Source organism: Uloborus diversus, unplaced genomic scaffold, assembly GCF_026930045.1.
Source record: "Uloborus diversus isolate 005 unplaced genomic scaffold, Udiv.v.3.1 scaffold_221, whole genome shotgun sequence".
In the NCBI taxonomy this organism is placed as follows: domain Eukaryota; kingdom Metazoa; phylum Arthropoda; class Arachnida; order Araneae; family Uloboridae; genus Uloborus; species Uloborus diversus.
This window is the reverse complement of record NW_026558375.1, coordinates 30,195-51,898: the sequence shown is the minus strand read 5'-3', so window position 1 is coordinate 51,898 and position 21,704 is coordinate 30,195. Positions and strand designations below refer to the sequence as shown.

At 34.7% G+C, this 21,704-nt stretch overlaps 1 protein-coding gene across 1 annotated transcript in view; it reads right to left on the bottom strand.

Moving 5' to 3' along the window:
- Positions 1-1,424: 1,424 nt before the first annotated feature.
- Positions 1,425-21,704, bottom strand: part of LOC129233167 (17-beta-hydroxysteroid dehydrogenase 13-like) — a 46,682-nt gene continuing 26,402 nt past the window's right edge. Inside the window, exons 2-6 of the mRNA XM_054867236.1 lie at positions 19,071-19,310; positions 17,820-17,926; positions 12,556-12,696; positions 3,972-4,097; positions 1,425-2,697 (exon numbers count right to left, since the gene is read on the bottom strand). Of these exons, the coding sequence (XP_054723211.1) occupies positions 2,607-2,697; positions 3,972-4,097; positions 12,556-12,696; positions 17,820-17,926; positions 19,071-19,310 (705 nt within the window). The 3' untranslated portion in view covers positions 1,425-2,606. The remainder of the gene's footprint in view (positions 2,698-3,971; positions 4,098-12,555; positions 12,697-17,819; positions 17,927-19,070; positions 19,311-21,704) is intronic.

The window sequence follows — 21,704 nt, the reverse complement described above, 5'->3', positions numbered from 1 at the left end:
TACGATTATAAAACTATTTCAATGGTGTAGTTATTCAGTAGTACTTAATAACATTCTAAACTACTGGGCTTATACATTTTTTCTTTTTTTGGTTTTTACGCAGTCGGGTTTTTTTGTCTTTATCAAAAAATTTATGTTTCGTCTTTGTCTTGGAAAAAGGTTTAAGTCAGAAATTAGTATTTTCACAACATCGAATTCAATGATTCAAGGCGGTGGGCAATGCTGCAGCGGCTTACGAGCGCCACTCTACCTAGGCCACATATGCTAACGCTATTTAAGCCCTTCTCTTGAGTCTCGAGTTAAAGCGAGTTATCTTGATTTAGAAAACATATAAAACTATTTTTTGTCGTTCATTTCAGATTAAATACTTTCAGTTAAAGTAATAAAATCAATGATTCTAAACGTTTTTACATCTACTTGTATTTAAAAACAGTCCGTTTTTACTATCACGACATTTTTCCGTGGTAAAAGGGTTTACGATCCTAAATTCCCTGAAAAGTAATCGTGTCCTGGCGACAGAAAAAGGGCAAAAGTGGCTCCCCCCCCCCTTTTTTTTTTTTTGTAAATTAGGTAACCGGTGGCTACTATTCAGAGTTGCTAGTCTAGAGTTTTATCAATGAAAGAACATCTGCCTCCAGCTCATTTATTGACAATTCCAGACTGATGGGTCCATAACAAGGGCGAAACTGCAATCTGGATGGCATAACCTGGCTGTTGGAATTTTGTATGTGTTGTAAAATTTTCTTTATTTTTATTGTCAACTAGTGGTATCCGCACGACTTTTCTCGTAGTAGAAAACTAAAAGGTCATTTGGTTCGCCTGTATATTTACAAATAATGGATGGTGAATTTCTCGCCAATTTGCTTGCCTGTGTTGCGGTTCCACGTTATGATAATTATCTAGCTAAAATGCTCTTAAAATTGGAATAGAAAAAGAACAAAATCGAATTTTTGAAAAATCGCTTCGAGGTGCACACCCCCATGCTACGAACTAATTTTGTGCCAAATTCCATGAAACGGCCCAACGCGCTATGCGCGTCACAGAGATCCAGACAGAGAGACTTTGAGCTTTATTATTAGTAAAGATATTGAGTATATTTGGAGCTAGATCAAGTGCATTTCGTGAATAATTATTATAAAATTGTTTGTTTGCAATTTTTTACTTCTTTGAGATTTAGAGGGTTTCTTTGTCATTTGACGAGATTGATTATTCCTCATTTTGCGCTGCGACAATACAAAGCAATATGTTCAATTTTGATTTTTCAATGCATGGACTTATTGTTTTCATTTTTTAAATATTTTTTCCCTGTTTGTAGAATATAAATCAAATAATGGAAACAAGTGATACTTGTTTCTATGTTACTGATCTGGAATGAGGACATGAAAAGAAGCAAACAAACTGATCGCCAAGGCGTTTAGTAGAGGGGAAAACACAACAAATTTATTTTTAATAAATGAACACATAGTTCTTTCTTGAAAACTCAATATCAATGCATTAAAAATAAAAATATAAAAATAAAACAAAATATTGTTCATTTATAGTTATGCCACGGACAGATGGCAGTTGAACTGGAAGCGGAAACATAAACTCGACGTTAAATCCCGGTTATCACAAATTTGCCATTTCAACTGCGCTTGCGCGCGGACTTTGCTTTTTGGGCTTTCTGTTTTAAGATTTCGTGTTGCTAGTTTATATTTAGGTTGTGCTAGAGTCCCAACAAATTAATGAATGCGATTAGAGTATTTTCACAGCGATTTCGGGATACATTATATGAAACTACGGATATGAATAACTGATAATCTTTATAAAGAAAAGAGAAAAATGACACTTCAATATTTATTGGTTTGGAAATATTTATTTAGCGTAAACGTAAAATACGTTATGTACTTCAAAAATGATCGGAATGTTACAAATATCCGTCTTTTGCGGATATTTTACGTTAGGCGTAAACAGCTTAGTATTATACATTTGTATTTAGGTTGAGGGTTCCGCTTTGTATTGGAAGTGATGCTGCAGATCGAGTACGCTCTTCTGAGGTTAAAAATTTGGCCCTGAAAAGGGCTTTTGTTTTATAGAAAAATCAGGCTCCGAATCCATTAATAATTAAGACGCAAAACTCAATCTTTACCGAGGCGTAAAAACTAAATCAAAGATAGCTTTGTAATTTCTAATTTTTATCTGTTCTTTTCTCATATTAACAAATTTAAATGTTTTTCATTAGTTTGAGCAAGAGTTTCGAAATCAGCAAAGTCCGCGCGCAAGCGCAGTTGAAATGGCAAATTTGTGATAACCGGGATTTAACGTCGAGTGAAACATAACGCTTATTTTGTAGTAGATATGATCAGCGAGCAACAAAAACTTTACTGCCTGCGTTTTCTTGCTAATCCTACCTTATTATAAAACGAAGTATTGTTTCCGCTTCCAGTTCATCCACCATTTCTCCGTGGAAGAACTATAAAAGACATTTTGCTTCGCCTTCGTCATGTGGTATCCGACAAATCCATGTCGCTGTTTTTGGAAGAAGACTTATGATCATAGCATTTTCCCATACAAGCAACAGTTTTTTAAATTTGTATTGTTTTATATACATTAATGAATTCACTTCTTTATGACAGCTGGTCTACCGAAGCATTGTTTGGTATCATATTGTACTGACAGAAGTCGCAAATCAGCTGCTTTACTTTCTTTGGCAGTAACCTGCAAGAAAAGATATTATGATGTTAACGTAGAAAATACGATGTATTGATTTTCGGACAATAATTTTTCAAGTAAGTGGAAAAAAATTTTTTGATGATCCCTTGTTCCCTGTGCAGGAGTTAGATTAGAAAAACGGCTAGAGATAAAATCGTACGAAAGTTATATTAAAAATCATCCTGGAAAAAGCGATGGAAATAAAAATTGTTTCACTGTTCCTCTTATAACTAGCTTCATAATTAAGATTCAAATCATTTAAAACTAGGGGGGGGGGGGGGCGGGTTCACAGTTGATGCTGTTGAACCGGACAATCATTGCTTTAGTAGGAAAAAAATGTTTGAATGAACACATCTCTTGGGGTTAGTGTGAGTTCCTACCAAAAGAAAAGGTAGTTTGAAACCAATTTACTTTTTTTTTTGCAATAAAGACGAAATATTTCGGGAGGAGGGGGAGCACGAGGTGGTGATCGCGCAATAACCTTAGAGCAGGAATTAGTAACTTAGTAGCGAATCCAATCATTGGCTTAGGAAGGGCAAAGGCAAAGATCTCAAGTCACGTGGTCCAAATTCGACGAACAGGAGACATGTTTCACGTGAAACGAATGAAAGAAACCCGATTTCTTCCTATGCTTTACTTTAAAATTTTTCACGTGACTTGGGATCTTTGCTTCAAGAATAGAAGAGCTTCACTCTCCATCATTTATTCCTTCTCCATGGCAATAACTGTACCAAGGGCTCCGACAAGGGAGGAGGGGACTTGCAGTGGCAAATTTACTATGTCGCAATTGCGAGGGGAGATCCAAAACTGCACATGAAGAAATGTTTAATTTTGATATTATGACCCGAAATCTGTAAACTAGCCACTGTGGTCATCGTGGTTTTTTTTTTTTTTTTTCTTTTTCTCTTTGACTTTTTTTTTTTTTTTTTTTTGAATTTAAAAAAAAAATTATTGTATATATTTCTAGACTATTGTAGTCTTTATTTAAAAGAGAGGTCTCATTCTTGGAGGGGGGGGGGGTATCATATCTGTGTTTATCCCTTTTAAAGTGTTAAATAAAGCTATTGAAACAATGCAAAATTGTGGGAGCGAGATTAAAACATATTTTATGGATGTATACTCTTACTTTTAAGTTTGTCAAAACTGTAAAGGGAGACATGACGCACGATCTGGATACTGTAGTAAATGTATGTGTAGGGGGGGGGAGGGCATGTGCCTCATTGTAGAAATTATCTCCATTTGGGCATCATATAATTCTGTTCTGTTTAGCCAAGTCTTACCTATGCACAAGAAGAGGATACAGCATTCTTGAGGGTACTGTTATGAGCGTCTTCTCCCTTTGAATAGCCGTCACAATGTCGGCGGCTGTCTTTTTCACATCTAAAATGGGACAGAGGCATTGCATCCTGCGATATAAATATGAAGTCAGTTAGAAAATCAAAACTGAAAATTAAAAATCAGAATTTTCAACAACTCGTAAAAGGCCGCGATTAAAATATTGCACTTCTAAAACGGAAAACAGGATCAGGTCGATCAGGGTCGTGCACAGAGGGGGAGAAGGGACACCTGTTGGCCCGAGCTTGAAGGGGGCCCGAGATTTTTAAAATAAGAGGTGAAATATATGTAGAGACGTGGGGGTGAACAATATGGAGGGGGCCCCGTAAAAGTCATTTGTGCCGGGCCTCAACATTTCTGTGCACGCCTCTGGGGTCAATTAGGTAAAAAGGAAACAGAATTTCAACATTAGATCCCCCTCTTTCTTTTGGATGAATTGAAACCTGAAATTTTGTACATTCTCCCCAAGACTACTCTCTGAGAGTAACTGGTTGTGAAGCATTTGACTTTGTTTGACTTTGTGGCTGTTTTTTGGCGAAGGCAAGGAAATCATGTTCGCTTTATCCTTTTACCTGAGAGATTATTATCGGTGTAGTTGGAAAACACTCCATTTATTTCCCCACGTGCTTGATGTAAGTTGATAATATTAACATGCAGGAAATAAAATGTTTAAATTTATCTGCTTGTGTCATGTTTTATTACCCCTGTTTTCGGTTCATAATTAGTAAACTTTTATCCATAGCATTGAGAATGAACTATCCTTTAAAACACCTTAGACAAGCCAGGGTTGTGTACCCTTTTGAATATTCACGACACTGGGGAAAGGGGGGGGGGGGCTTTCCGGTGTCCCGGTTGAACATTTCAGAAATCTGGCAAGCCAACTTATACACAATCAGTTTGGAAGCTAAAGAATCTTTACACCTACAATACTCATTCTGTGACCCATAGGTCACATGCGAGCCGCTGAATGCTCCAAATCTTATACATATAAAATCTGAGTATCTATCTATCTATCTATCTATCTATGTCCAAGCTTCTTCTCCCGAACGACAGTGAACTGACCATCGAACCAGGTATCGATGGATTCGTCATCCTCCCGTCTTCATGTTTGGCTATTTAACATAATCCTCCGATAATAATTAGCGGAGATATCAATTAAAAATTATTAATTATGACTCTTAGATTTCAAAATAAAATCCATATTTTTCGAAGGCTTTCCTCCATTCAAATTATTATTCAGTGCTTCAACTCAACTTTCCGGATGAACGCTTTTATTAAAATTTACAGCGTGAAGAAAATCATTGAGATGAAAGATCTGTTGCCATTTCTTTTTCTCGAATATGAACAGGTAAAATTCTTGTTTTTGTTTTAAGGCTTTTCCTGTAATCAGGGTGTTTAAGTTGTTTACTTTTCGATTATTTTGCCGTAATCTGCAGCAAAATTTTGCTGTTTTTTTTTTTTTGTTCAAGCCTGATTGTTAAATACGCGTCACATGACATAACTTTCATTTTCGAGGAGGACCGTGCACGTCGTAAAGTAAATGAGTGATTTACAAGTTATTTGAGTTCTTTGAGGGTTTGTACCTGGAAAACGGATTGATGCAATTCTTGTACGACCATGTGGATAGAATCCATCCAAATATTTATCTGAGTGGTATGTTGCATTAATAAACACCCGGGCAACGCCGGGTAGTAGACTATTTTATGTAAAAAGCGGATTGTTATTGTGCATAAATATTTCCGATATAGTCTATCAGATGTAATTCAGTTTAACGTGAGTAAAGATTATAGTTGATAATGCATATATTTTCCCCTTTTGTGCTGACTGAAAATGTACTCATAACTTGTATCATTGATAACGATTATTAACGTTGATGAGGTGTTTTGGCAAAAATATGTTTTACTGGTGTTTTGCAAACCTTGCTTTACGCGCATTTATTTATTCCTTAACGCGTTAGAAACTAGTGTCAGTGTACTACAAAAGCATCAACTGGACTGCTCTTACATTTTTTAGGTAGCCCGTGCAACGCCGGGCACGCAGCTAGTATAATCTGAAATCATGTAATAGGCACTTATATTAAACTAGCTTTTACCCGCGACTTCGCTCACGTTGATGTAGTTTTTTTCAATTGATTCAAGTTAATGGTCATTACAGGCAGAGGTCAAATAGTTACCAAAAAATTGTTTCTCTCTAGTTTGGTTGACATTTCAAATTGCCTGCCCCCTTAAATGTATCAAAAGTTATGATTAAAACTGAAAATCAGGGGGAAGTTTGGTAAATGAAATGTCGGCGAATCTTGAAAGACACTCAAAAAATCCCACAAAATAAATCTTGAAAACCTTCAGGAATTGTAAAGAATTTAGTTTTGGTAATTCTCAAAAAATCCAATTCGAGTGAGGTCAACTATTCTTAAATAAAGTGAAACAGTTCCCTTATAATTCCGATCTCCGTCAAATACATCCAGCGCTACCCCGCAAATCAAAAAAATATTGTATAATGTATAACTTCTTATCGTAGAAATCGTCCCAAAAAAGGATCAACAATTACTACAAATCCTGATTCTAATACTGTCCCTTTAGAGTCAGAACATCAAACCTTTAAAATCAATACCAGAAGGAAATCAACTGTTTCTAAATAACGTAAACAGTCCTGATTACAATACGAAAAAGTTCAGAGTAAAAATACCATTAAAATCAGAGTAAGCACAACTGTTTTTTTTTTTTTTTTTTCAAGATCCAATTTAAATGAGGATAAAAGTACAAAAAACTTCTCATTTCGAAAAGAGAAAAATTCCCAAAAGTCTCTATTAGAATCGTCTCTATCAGCGTTTTCAAAAACATTTCCCTCTGATTTTCTCAGTTATGACTATTTCCAAAAATTTTCATGAGTTCAGCACAGGTCCCATAGGATAAAAAACAAATAAAAACCAAAAAAAAAAGAACAATATTCTCCATTGTCACCATTAAAATAGGGACATTAATTCTCCAAAATCCTAATTAGCATCATTAACCCTTAAAAATACACACACAAAAAATAAAAAAGAAAATGAAAAGTTTCATAAAAGTTTTAAATAATTCGCCAATGCACTAAAGTGGTCGCCTGGTAAGACTGGAGATGAAAAAAATGGATTTGGTGGATTAATTTACATTTTAATATTAGTTTTGATGTTATTTAAAAGTGTTGTTTCACTAATTTGGCGGATTAATTTCAACTTCAATACCTCATAGTACTTAATGATCTTTTTACCAAAATTAATTTGGCGGAATTTTTACATTTTAATGCAACTTTTGTAATGGCTGTAGCGCCAAAATTTTTGAACACTCGTCTCGAACACGTTATCATAACTCTGCCTATCAAATACGTTTTTAAAATGTCATTTTATATTTCTTGCAATTAAAAGCAACGTTAAGATGTAAAATAATAAATTCTAATCCATTATTTATCGCCAAAGGACCACAGTACCATACATTCGGCAGAGACTTGCCAAGTTTAAGAAACTGCGTAAAATGTTTGGTTAATCTATATTCATAAGATATGATTTTTAATTCCGAACAGAAGATGCTATAAAGAAAATGTTTTGTATGTATTTGGCCGTTTCTGGCCAAGAATGAATCTTTCTTCGACGGTAACTGGGGATAGGCGGGGCCATCGCGAAGTCAGTCGGTTTCCCTCTTTCTACCGGGCCTGCTTCAAGATTTAATTGCGCAATCCACGTGATCCCATACTTTTAAGCGCTTCATCCCTTCTCTTCAAACTTACAATTCGATATGGAGCACGAAAGTCTTAAAACTTCAGTATCTTCAGTTGATTTTGACATATACACAGCAAACAATAGTTCTCATACATATTTCATTGAAAAAAAGATCAGAAAGCAATATAAATAGTGCAATGGTATTTTTGATTATCATACATTTAAGTATTTAACATATGTACTTTTTATGTTTTGAATTGTAATTATTCTTTTAAATTTTAATTGAGTGCGACAAAAATGCTGTAAGTTCAGATTACTGCCGTCAAAACTTAAATAAAGAAAACAGATTATTCATTACATTTTTGAAATTTGTGAGATACAATAATCTGAAAATAAATATTTTGGTAGTTGATCAGTTTAAATTTGGTGTTTAAAATGACCAACTTCGAAAATTCTCAGACCTTTTAAAATTTATTAACATTTTAGAAGTAAGATCCTGATTTTACAAAATTTCGTCTTTTTGCTTATGATTATGTTAATCTTATTTGGTCGAAATAATCTGAAAATTTCAACCAGAACATTCAAGAATAGAGTAAAATTCAGTGAGAAATTTTTTTTTTCAAATAATACATAACACATTTCGAGAGTACACACTTTATTTACAAACATAAAAAATAGCATAAAACAGCTTTAAAATTGAACAAATTCAGTGATAATCTGTTACTAACGATGTGACAAAACTAATAAGCACAAAAGTTACTAATGTACCCATAAGCTACAAACTAAGGGTTTGTGTTCTAAAGTTTTCAAAAATTTGAATATTAAAAAACAATAACAATGATCGTAAAAATGTAAGTTCAGAGGAATTTGAACATAATTCCCCAACACATTTATTAATTGCAATAATGGTTGTTTATGTGAACTCCAGCCAAGTTTCATATGAAATCTGAGATATAACTGCCTCTTTAACTATTTTATGGAAAAAAAAAATCATGAGAAATTAGAAATGTAATCACATGAGGTTTCTAATTAACCAATTCAAATCCTTAATATGACACTTGAGACAGTCACTATGATACTTGAAAGTTGTTAAGAATGAAATTCGTATTTTTGTCTTTAAAGTACTTTTAAGTTTTTAATAGCAAACACTTGGATGAAATTATTTGCGATACACAGTACATTGTTTGAAAAATTATGCTGTGTAAACCTGTTGGCTTATTATGATTATATATTTAATAAATATATAACCATTGTATATGTTCATATTTCGTAGTAAACTCAGAAAAATTAGAAAACGCATTTTGATCAGTTTAAAATATTTGATATCTATTAGGACTTTATTTTTATGAATATATTTCAAAATCACCCCCTATCGATTTCGTACATTCAACACAGTACTTTAAAACTATTGAAACTGAAAAGGTCTATTTAAACATACTTGTGCTTTAATGTATACTATTTACACATCGTGTCACACAGGTACCTTTTTTAAAATCTTTCCGCATAAAATTAGTTGAAATAAATTCAATTAGACTCATCTTTAAAAATGACCTAAATCTTACATTTTCAAACATATTAACCTTTAGAACTGTCAATTTTTATTGTTAACTTTCTTTCCTGTCAACGAAAATTAACTAAATCACAACATTAATTTGATTAACAAATGATAATAATCAGAATTCTGAACGATTTTTAGTACATGCAAATGTAGTCACTTTTTTGTGATTCAGACTGAACTTAAATTGCTCTTTTATTAACAGGCAGATACCCTCACACGTTTTTTACGAAATATAGAATAAATAAATTAAATAATACTATAAAAAGAAAAATATTACTTACTCAATTTTTAAGGCATTATCTCCTGTTAGAATTTTGAATTTTCTAATTCTCATCCAAGTCTGCATGTCTGTAACGGACAGCAAACTCGACTCGAACTAAATGCTCTTTGTAAGCAAACGCCGTGGGATCACTTGGATGACTCATCCCAGGAATTCGCTCGCTTGAAGCAGGCCCGGTAGAAAGAGGGAAACCGACTGACTTCGCGATGGCCCCGGGATAGGGGGCAGACTCTATTTCATGACTTTATTTAGTTACCAGATAATTGTACGTAGCAAAAATATTCGGCGTTGCTTGGGTCTGTAGTAATTATGAGAAACAATCGCTACATTTATTCGTTTTCTGCTGTAATTAAAATAACTCAAAACACACCGCTTTGACGTGATTAAAAAAAGAGCTTCTTCCTTACCCATAAAAGTAAAATGGCAATTAGTATGAAGAACAAAATAGTACTCTTTTAGAAACGAAAAAACGATATTTAAGCATGTACAAATTTGAGGAATTTCGAAAATATAAAATTAAACTTCACTTGTTTAAAAAGATTTATCTTTTTTTCTTTCTTTTTTAGCATAGTCTAAAACCTTTTCTATATTGCTATTGAAGTACAAACTTTTAAAAAGTGTAGCTGCCCGTAATCCCTTAGTGCGATTTGAAATGTTCTTAAATTTGCGTTAATCGTTTTGGGATACCTTAAATGAGACTCCTCCTCCCTACTTTGTAAAATTGTGTGTTACTAATTTTCATCGAAGAAATAGAGTCGCCAAATACAGAGATACTTCTGGTGATTATAAAATGATGCTACTCGAAATGTTTCCAATAAACAGTAAAAATTTTGCAATTGTTTGAAAGTGTGTGCGAAGACAAATTAATGGAAGTTTTTGTGCTGTTTATGGATTCGCTTAATTTAGTTGGCAAATTATTTTAAGTGTTAACAAATTTAAAGAAAGAAATGTTAAAGAATTGGCGATACTTGGTTACATGGTGAAAAACCGAGAAACAGTATTGCATAGTCTTTAGTTTCAAAAAGAGCGACAGTTGAAAAAAAATGCCAAATGCCTTAGCTATTGAAATGATTCCACAAAAAAAGTTTGGCTATATTCCTGCTGATCAATTAAATATCCATTCAACTCAAATAAATTTTTAAAAAAACCCATTAATTGCCTCAAAGTTGCATTAAAATGGAAAATAATCAACCAAATCCATGTATTATTTGCCAATCTTGTGCAAAAATCTTACTTTAAGATTTGGCTTGAGAAAAGCCTTGAGCAGTCACGAAAAGCAAAGATAGTCAACAATACAACAATAGTCGCTATCGACAGGGAGTTGAGATGTTACACTAAATATTGTATTGAGTTGAGGAAAGCCTTCGAACATGGAACTAAAAAGCTTGTAACTCGTTTTTTATTCTACTTAGAAATTTCGAACAGGTGCCATCTTCAGCAGAAAAATCAGAGCTTTCGATGGACATATAATGTTAATATGTGCAAGTATTTTTTCATCCCCATATTAGAGAATTTATACGAAAATTGTGTTTTATTGCCCCCCTAAGAGGGTTTTGCCCCCCATAATGGAACGAAAACTACCCTATGTGTTATTCTGATGCATGAGCTATATTATTGTAAAGTTTCATCAAAATCCATTCAGTAGTTTTTGCGTGAAAGAGTAACAAACATCCATACATCCATACAAACTTTCGCATATATAATAGTAGTAAGATTGAAAGTTAAAAAATAAAAAACCCCTGACGGGCCGACTGCCTCATTTCCAATTAAAATTAACCTCGCGGGACAGAAGAAGTATAAAATTTAAATACATATATTTAAATTTGCGAAATAAAAACACTTGCATAAACCAAATTTACGAAAAAAGTGCTATTTTTTGTGGTTTTTAATTATATTTTTAGAAAGAGGAGACCTAGCTAATTGGTTGTCCATGAATGATGTCACACGTTTTGCAATATTTTTGACGCCATCTTCCCCCTTTGTCACAAAGAGTCACACTGAACTTTACCCCTCCCCTTTTTTGTCACATGTCACGCTTTTTTATTACTATGTACTTATTTTTAAAAAAGGCGTAATGTCAGACTTATTGTTACCCCTCCCCCCCCCCTTGTCACAAACGCGTAATTTCATGACACCCCTCCCCTAAAATCGTAACATCATTCGTGGACAGCTCCTAAGAACACTATCGATCAACAGAGGTGCCTTCCCCTTAGGGCAAGGGCGCACCCCCCTAAATATCGCGGAGACCCCCTCAAAAGCAAGAGCCCTCCAAATGAAAAAAATACCCCTAAAAATAACCCCCTAAAAATGTCAATGGCGCAGTCTGCACCCTGCCCCCCCCCCCCTAGGAGGGCACCCCTGCGATCAAGTCTTTTTTCGAGCAAGAAGAATATCAAAATCGGTTCTTCTGTTAAGGATAGTGGTTTCCCATTCACGGGCTATCGCCCCCAAGTGGGCGATTTGGCTCCTCGAGGGGGCGATAAATCCGTGAGGAACGATAAGGGAGTGAGAAAAAAAGGAAAAAAAATTCAAAAGAAAAAATAAATAAAGCTAGCGAATATCAAAATCGAAAACTAATACGGAACCGCTCATTCAGAATTCAGATAAAGAATCTCGAGTTGAAAGGAGAAACAAAGTTCATGAGCTTCCTCCTCTTGCTGAGTTTTACCTATAAGATCAAAATTGGAAAATATCAACTTTCACCGGTGATTCACCGAAAATATTCAGTCTTTCGTCAATGTCCTGGTATGTGAATGTTGATATTCACCCGGGAAATGCTCTCATTTACCAAATTTTTGACTTTTACAGTAACATATTTTCTCTGTAGTTTCCCCTCTCCCTCTCAACATCTGTTTTTGACTACAGGATTTTTAGGCATTTGTGAGCAAGTGTGAACTTTCTACTCAAGAATGATATTTTGTTAAACATGCTTTTCATCATGTCTTCTGGTTAATATACTGAACTTAACATTCTTGAAAAAAGTATTCAGGTCACAATTACCGAGAGGTGGGACTGTGATTCATGCCGGTATCTATGGTGAAAGGGCATGCTGTCGTGAAGTGGATTTTGTCCTCTTTTCCAAGCAATCGCATTTCTTCCTCCAGAACTTCCATCAAGCCAAGGATGCCAAATTTTGAAGCACTGAAAGTGAATTAATCAAACGTTTAAGTTAGTTCAACAATGTAACATAAATGAAATCAACACAAGATCGGAATAGGTCAAAAAGCATTTTGGGCAGATAGTATGATGGGGAGACGGGGAAGTGAGGTAAACTCCCTCACTCACAATCCCGTCAATCGCAGCAGATCAATGTAAATGATGCTAAGTTTCTCATATTTTTAGAGGCAGCTATTAAAGCAAAAAAAAAAGAAAAATACTACTGGAAATTGGTTGTAATAAGGTTGTAATATAGTGGACGATGTACGGCTTTCGTCCACAGGAAGTTTGCACGGTATTTTGATGGAAAAATTAATTTTATTTTTCATCACCAACTTGCCGAATTCGTCTGCTATTAATATTGCGCTGTGCGATGTTTTATTTATTACGAGTTGGAATTTTTCTATTCCTGTAAATAATTGACAAAATGAGAATGTAGTACAATTATTTACGTAAACATTTTTTTTAATTAGTTGTAAATTTCGTGACATGTTTCGAGAACTAATTAAAGCTTGATTTTTGCTTTCACGACCTTTAACAGATAAAAATTAATGTTAATGTTCTATTTACTTAACTTCAAGCTGATATTGATTATAAAAATTTTATTTATGTATTTACTCACTGCTTAGACAAAATTATTATCATTGCTTTTAATTATTATTGCATTTATTTCGACAACCAAATGGAAAAAAAAAATCGAGAAACCTTATTCATTAAAAAAATTATAACTTGGAACGCTTTTTTGAGATATTTGTGGGATTTTCTGTTGAAATTGATCAAGTTTTCAAAAATTAAAATTTACTCTTATTGTACATGTATTTTTTTAATGAAAAAGGTTTTCCGATTTTTTTTTCGATTTGGTTGTAGAAAAAAATCAATAATAATAGAAAGCAATGATAATAATTATGTCTAATCAGTGAGTAAATATATGAATAAAATTTTTATAATCAATATCAGCTTGAAGTTAAGTAAATAGAACATTAACATTTATTTTTATCTGTTAAAGGTAGTGAAAGCAAAAAATTATTTCGCTTTAATTAATTCTCGAAACATGTCACGAAATTTACAACTAATTAAAAAAATGTATTTACGTAAATAATTGTACTACATTCTCATTTTGTCAATTATTTACAGGAATAGAAAAATTCCAACTCTTAATAAATAAAACATCGCACAGCGCAATATTAATAGCAGACGAATTCGGCAAGTTGGTGATGAAAAATAAAATACATTTTTCCATCAAAATATTGCGCTAACTTCCTGTGTACGAAAGTCGTACATCGTCCACTATATTGTCCCCTTATTACAACCAACTCCCAGTAGTTTGTTTCTGTTTTTGCTTTAATAGCTGCCTCTAAAAAAATGAGAAACTTATTAGCATCATTTACATTGATCTTCTGCGATTGACGGGAGCGGTTCGCCGACAGCGCGCTGTGGAAAAAGTGAACAATCGTTGCCACTTTTACACTAGCAAACCCGTAGGACATTTCTCTCCTTCTTCCTACTCCGTGGCAGTAAGTTACCGCCCTAAAGCCAGGGCTAAGGCAGAAATACTTAAAATACACCGCCAGCTCAGTTATTCCATCAGAGAACTGCAGTTTCGTGCTTTTTAGCACTCATCAGCCCGGAATAGGAATCACATAAGCTGGAGGCGAAAAAACTCTTAAGGGAGCCAAGAGAGCCATACGAACTGGTAGCTAATGCAGAATTAGCAAACCAGGATGGAATAGAGGGCGGTGTATTTTAAGTATAGTGTGGTAATACCTATTCAGTTACTGCAAAGCAGCCTTAAGCATTTTACAAGCAGTAAAAGGTAGCAGAAATAGAGATTTAAAAAAATATATATGTATTATTTTTGTTTCTTACTTTATTTTATTTATTTATTTAGTCTTCTCATCACTTTTAAGTAAATATTTTCATTTATACATTTACGAAATTGAACAAAATTATTTTCTTCTGTATATATAATGTAATTGTGGTTACCAATTTTCACATACGTTAACCCATAATTTGTTTTGTTTAACATTGTTGAATATGTACATAAAAAGGGGTGCGTATTTAATTCAAAAAAAAAAAAGCCCCGTCCCCCTGCGGAGAAAAATCTGGTTGCGTTGGCATAGGGTGGCCATTACGATACTTGTTTTCCTATCTTTTACAGGAACACTACGTGACCACAGGGGCGGATACAAGTTGATGGTCATTGGGGTTATGACCCCCCCCCCCCCCCCCCAATCCCAAACCATTGGCAGTATTATTCATCCACATTTAGTTCAAATATTTTCTGAATCAAATTAAAAGTGTAAACGATTGCAGTAATCTTTTCAATTTTTTTTTTTTTAATGATTGAAATGTTACTTCCTTTTATTGCATACGAAATTATTTAGTTACGTTCAAAGGCTGCGATTGAGACTGAAAGGGGGGGGGCAAAAAAAAAAAGAAAAAGAAAAGAAAAAACAACAACTAAAAACCATAAGACTTTTAGCCTCAGCGAAAAAGAAATATAAAAAAAAAAGAAGGAAAAAATGTACAAAATTTTGCTCGAGCAGATGAGTGGTAACTGATGTAAATCTAACAACTTAACTCACGTTTTTATTAAGATTTTGATTAAATTTTGTACACAAAAACTTCCCCGAAGAAACACTTAGACATGAATTAGATTTACATTACTTACCCCAAAGTATTTTGAGATGTCACAAACACTTGCCAATAATTTCATTGAACAACTGTAGCACGTTAAAACAATTGATTTACTAATATCTAAACAATGAATTCATAAACTAATAACTCAAAAATTAAAAAAAAAAAAGACTGGGTCGCAAATGTAAAATAAAGAGGAAAATTGAAAATCCTTTTAAAAGCCTTGTACTATCAAAAATCAATTCCAAGTATTTTATTTGTTAACAAATAGAAACTGACAGCAGATTAAAATTTTCAATCATTGCGTTTAATTTCCTTGTCGGCCAACAATGAATTCGGTTACCAATCGCGTTAATAAAGGCTTAGCCATATTTAAATTCTGCTTTGAAAAAACGTTATAATTCGAATTAAGTTCTGAACTCATTCTATCAAATGCAGAAAAAATTACTCTTTATTTTGGTAATAAATTTCAAAATATGTTTTCACTGCGGAAATCGCGAAAAAGCTTTTAGAGGTTTTTAATTAATACCTTCGTCAATTAATGTTATCCGAAGACGCAACCTATCTAAGAACACTCTCGATTAACTCTCCTTTCGAACAAAAAAAAGTTTTTCAAAATCGGTCGATCCGTTCAGGCGCTACAGTGTCACAAACAGATACACAGACACAGATACATAGATACTCAGACACGTCAAACTTATTACCCCCTTCCTTTGTGTGTTGAATGTTAACAATTACTGCTTGTGCTAAATGATGTTTCATAAACAACAACAATGATATACAATGTAAAACAAATAATTATGTTCTGAAACTTTTGACATTTTTGCTTTTTACGTTCATGCCTTACAAGGCGCCTTACTCCTGGCTGATTTGGAGCTTTCGATTGACATCCAAACAGTTTCAGAAATTTTTAGAACTCAAGACCCTGTATGCTTCAGTAATCTGTATCCTCCTCTGCGTAGCCAAGCAGTAGAAACACTTGCTTCGTATGCCTGAGTTCGTGGGCTCGTTTCCCACGCGGGCGTTCTGGATGTTATTTCCTCTCTTCTTTTATGTAAATATTTCTTGTGTTGTCCTATTTGTAAATAAATAAATTGTACTATGCGTTATCTTATAAGAAGTCCACCCTCCTTGTGAGACTATGAAAATGACACTCCTCTTTCCCACAGCTATGTGAAACAACAGCAAGCAAGAGTACTCTAGCATTGAAAACTATCAAAGATTTTGCCACTCTTTAGTAACAACTGGCAGCAAAATCTAATCAGTACTAGCTCCTATCTGGGAACTATCAATGTGATAGGCTTTCTTTGTATCATTGCATTAATTTTTGTGATAGTAATCACACCCAACGAGAAAAACTTTCGATTGGGTCATGTTACTTAAAGTATTTAGTGGCAAAGATTAATCAGCACCAATTCCCCTCGTGGACCATTTGTATACCAATTTTTGCTAGAATCTAAGCTTTACATGATATATATTGTCATATTCAAACAAAATATGTTAGATAACCTCCCCCCCCCCCCCCGCTGCCATTGTTGATGCCAAAAATGACTTAGAACACAGCAGTGTTCCCATTTAGAGCCCCCTAATACCATATGCGAACTGATGTCATGTACGGAAGTGGGCAGAAAAATTAATAATGAAGTACAGTAGACCCTTGTTTTACGCGGGTTTCTTTTACGCGGTTTAATATTTGACACCTTTATTTTATTTTACGCGGATGAGTTTCGGTTTTACGCGGATGCGGCAATGCAAAAAGATAACATTTTACCCTCTTTTGAAATCCAAACTCCTAAAGATTGCGGATTACACGTAATAAACTGCATTTTGAAGTGCTAATTATCGAGCTTGGGCAACTGGAGACATTTTAAGCGATTGGTTTCAAAGCTCTTTTCAGAAGTAAGGTTATTAAACTCACACAGTTCAGAACTCACTGTAAGAAGAGCTTTTAGAAGTGACAAAGGCGGCCAAAACCAACGAGGATATCGACATTGGTGAAACACAACCAAAAACGTTCGCATTGAAAATTTTGAGCCATTCCTAGATAATAGAAATGATCTTTCTGATTTGTTAGTGAAGGTAGATTCTATCATGGAAATGACGCAAGTGATCATGGATGCGTTAATGTTCTACAAAGAATTACAGAGAAAAATTCTTAATGACTGCCAAAAGACTATCATTGGCAGCTCCTCTTTATAAACAGAACACGAAATTAATTTATGTTTTCTTTACGCATGTTGTGCATAAAAATCGGTATAAGTACACATTAAACTTATTATACAATTAGTCATCACTAGAATGAAGTAGTTCTTTTATCTGCGGAACTTTACCCCTCTTTTAACAATAATATTAGGTCTCAATTTACGCAGTTTCGACTTACGCGACATTTCCGGTGAACGTAACCCCTGCGTAAAACGAGGGTCTACTGTATCTGCCCTGAGTAGAGACTAAAAAATTATTACCGGACTTACGTATAGTCTGCCAAATACAACCAGCTGATGAGTCCTGATGCGGAAGAAATTGCGGCAATGTGTCCTTTCTCCAATTCAAGCATTCTTGGTAGAAAGAATCTGATTGTCTGAAAGAACAAGGTATCTTCCAATTAATGAAGTAAATCACAAATGTTAGAACAGGCATTACCCAGACAAAAAGTATAATTGTATTGGAAAGGGATTGAAATATTGCAAATCCACCTCACAGTTTACCACAATCTCTTCTACTTAACATATAATTCTTCCGGTACATTTCTGGTAGAGCAATATTGGTTATAGTGTCATCTCCTCGCATTTAAACAGATATTTTAGCTGTCAAATCGTCAATCAGGGGCATCCCGATGGGCGGTCACTGTGCCGGCAAATTTAGAGACAGCATTGCAAATTTGCAATCAAAAATTATTATGTTGCTATGTTTATTTTTTATCGTTCGGAAAAATTCGGAGTTTCAATCCGGCAAATTGAAAATTTCCCTCTCCTAAAAGTTTTAGTTCCGGGCGCTCCGGTGCACAATATTGAACATACGTGTTGCAGAGTTATATAATTCTTTTTTTTTTTTTTTTTTCAAATCCGAAAACGTTTTAAGCGTCTACGCGCTTAGCAGAAATCGCAAAAAAATGGTTTTCAACTAGGTTTCTTCATATAAATTAATAGCCATCATCAAACTTTGCCGAAATAGGGGAAAAAAAGTGCAAAGAGGAAAGAAGAATTTACTGTCACTTGATAGAGTTATTGAATTTGAATCGCCAGTTAAAATTCTCATTTCTGGAATTTTAGTATGTATCGATGATACTATGGTTACGATGACATTACGTTGTTGTTGTCTCGTGATAGCTAGGTTGGAAATTTGGGACGTGCTGCTTCACTTTTCCAACTGTACCGTAATTTGGTGTGAAGTCGGACTTCCACTGTACACGCATGTTATAAGGACCCGTTTATAGGATGGGAAACAATCGCAGTACAACATCACACTCACACAAAGAAAGGACAAGGACAGGAGAGAGAAAGTACATCCATGCCCCGAGCGGGGAGTCGAACCCAGAACCTCCCTATCCATAGGCAGACTTCTCTGACCACTAGACAAGGTGGTCGACGACGACATTACCGACTCATGCTATAAGAATCAATGAAACTTTTGACGTCTCTTCCAATAGTTAATTCAACCAATGGGGGCGAGCGGGCAGGGGGGGGATAACAACTCTTTTTTGCAATAAATGAAAAATTTCTTACCCAAAAATGTGAAAGAAGATTCACTTCGAGTGTCTTCCTAATTTTTCCGCTGTCCAGTTCCATGAAGAGGACATTTTGCAGAATCCCTGCGTTATTGACTAAAATTGTCACATCTCCCACTTCCTCCTGCACGGTTCTGCCAATGCGTTGCACTTCTTTTTCATTGGTAACGTCGCAGATGTAGGCATGAGCTTTGCCTCCTAAGCTTCGGATTTCGTCACGAGTCGCAAATGCACTTTTCTGAAAAAAAAAGAGTGAATAGGTGCATCGTTATTATTATTTTTAATAGTGAATTTCAGCTTGGGGTTGTTTCCATCAGTCAAAAGTGCTACTTTTAGTCACTGAAGTTGATAAAATGAGTAAAAAAAATAACATGGAGCGAGGAAAATCTTATTTTCAAAACATTCAATTTTTAGTTAATTTTTTACAACTTTTCAAACAAGACGTGGTTTTTATGACGTCACAAGTGATGAACTTCGGTGCGCTGAATGCCTACGCTTGCTATCCACCTCATTTGCAGGTAACGAGGTAATTAAGGAGCGAATTAAATATTGCGCTCTACGCTTGCTATCAACCATATCGTTGCCAGTGTATGTGAGCAAATAAGAAAATTAAACATTGCACTCTGCGCTAATGGCATCAGTGAATGGTATTTCATCACTTGTAAAGTCATGCGCAGAAGCGTAAAAAATGAAATTAAATCTACGCACCGATACAGAAATATATAGATCGATAAAATAATTGTTAGAAAATATTAAATTGTCAAACTATTTCAAAAATTGTTAATCGTATGTTTTTAAGCAAGCTCTTTCAGAAAAAAAATACTTTTAAAATTTCGGAAACAACCCCATTATAAAAAGAGTAGTGGCATGAACAGTCAAAAATAGTTTCACGCATTTACTCGTACTTCGATCGGTACTTATTTCCATAGAATTTGTTGTTGATAGGAATATTATACAGATGTCAATAATGTTTTCAGATATTCGAACATGAACGTTACTTTCTGATTCAATACATTATGAGTGAAGAAACGTAATCCCAAGATCATTTGGGTAATTTATTATTTCATGGGACGCTTTAATTGTACTCAGGCCCGGATCTATAAATTTTGGGGGCCCCTGCAACAAAGTCTGTATGGCCCCTCCCCAGAGGCCAGCAGTGCATATTTTCAACGTTAATAAGTCTTAGTGCTAGGTTTTTTTTCAATATTTTTTCCAATTTCAGGAGCAGTTGAGCCCCCCCTTATGGACATGCCCCCCCCCCACCCGAACTGCGGGGTCTACGGGTCCGGGCCTGATTGTACTTTCTGGATCAATGGCACACAAAAACATTTTTTTTTATTTTGTTTTTTGTTTCTAATAGCTGGCAGTAAGAAGAAGAGATAAAAAACAAAATGGAAAATACAAACAATACACAGAACAAGGAATACCGTAAAATATTAGCTGCCTGTGCGCTCTCTTGCCTCCCAATAACGGTCGCATAGGCTCCGTCTGGTAGGCTCAGTAAAAGTGTGAAAGTAGCGAATGTCCATTTCTTAATTTCAGTTATAAAAGGGCAATTGGGACTCTCAACAATCCTCAAACGGTGAAGATGCTTTGACAAAAAGTCATGGCCAATTAAAAGTAGAAGCATGGCCATTGACTCTACTATTATTGTTATTAGAATAAAATAACGGGGTTAAATTATTATTTTTTTCTGAGTTTAATTTTTTCTAAACTCATCCCGCAAAAAGTATAAAGGCCTCTTTTCTAAAATTTTAATATGTAATAGTAAAAACATTTCACCCTCTTCAGATTTTTTTCAATAATACGCAACAGCTATTTTTTTACAACTTTTTTAACGCTGCACGACGTTCAAACATAGCCGAAGCCACCCCCCTTAAAAACAAGGGCGCACCCCCTAAATATCCCAAAGATCTCCCCCCCCCCCATTTAAAAAAAGCGAAATGTAACGGTTGAAAAAAACAGTTAGTGGAACTTTTAGTAATGTTTAATGGCTTGTTTTTTTAAAAATAACCTAAAAAAGACAAATTAATGTGCACAGTTGTAAGAAAGAGTTCTTTACTCTATGATTAAACCAGATGCAAAACACTAGTGCCATCATACATTTGTTGACTGCTGCCAAAAAGAAAATTCTTAATTTCCATTAGCAGTTTTTTCATTATAACGCCTGCCTATGTACCCCTATTCTCAGTCTGAGCTACTGTCTTATAAGGAAGATTTCAATAACTGGGAATGTTGGCAAATTTTCCTCACTGTCGCCAAATTTTTTATCACTAAGGACAATAATTGGGAATCTGGCGCGGTCGTCTCATTTTTGGCGTAAATAATTTTATCTTGGTAACCCTGCTGATTTATAGTAACTCTATGTGAATAGATGTTTTCGATCTCTTTGTTTTGATTTGCAAAGAAAAATACCTCTCGCGCAGGCGCTGGAGCCAAAAATTGACGCCAATGAAGAAAGATCGTCAGATTCCCAATTATCGAAATATCCCCAGCGAAAGGGCAATAGCTATTTCGGGATTGGGATCCCTCCCCCTCCCCACCAATTTGACATGTTCCATATTATGAAAATTCCCCTTAGTTTCATTCTGACATCAGGTTGTCTGAAAAGCATTTTTGGCGACAGAAAAAG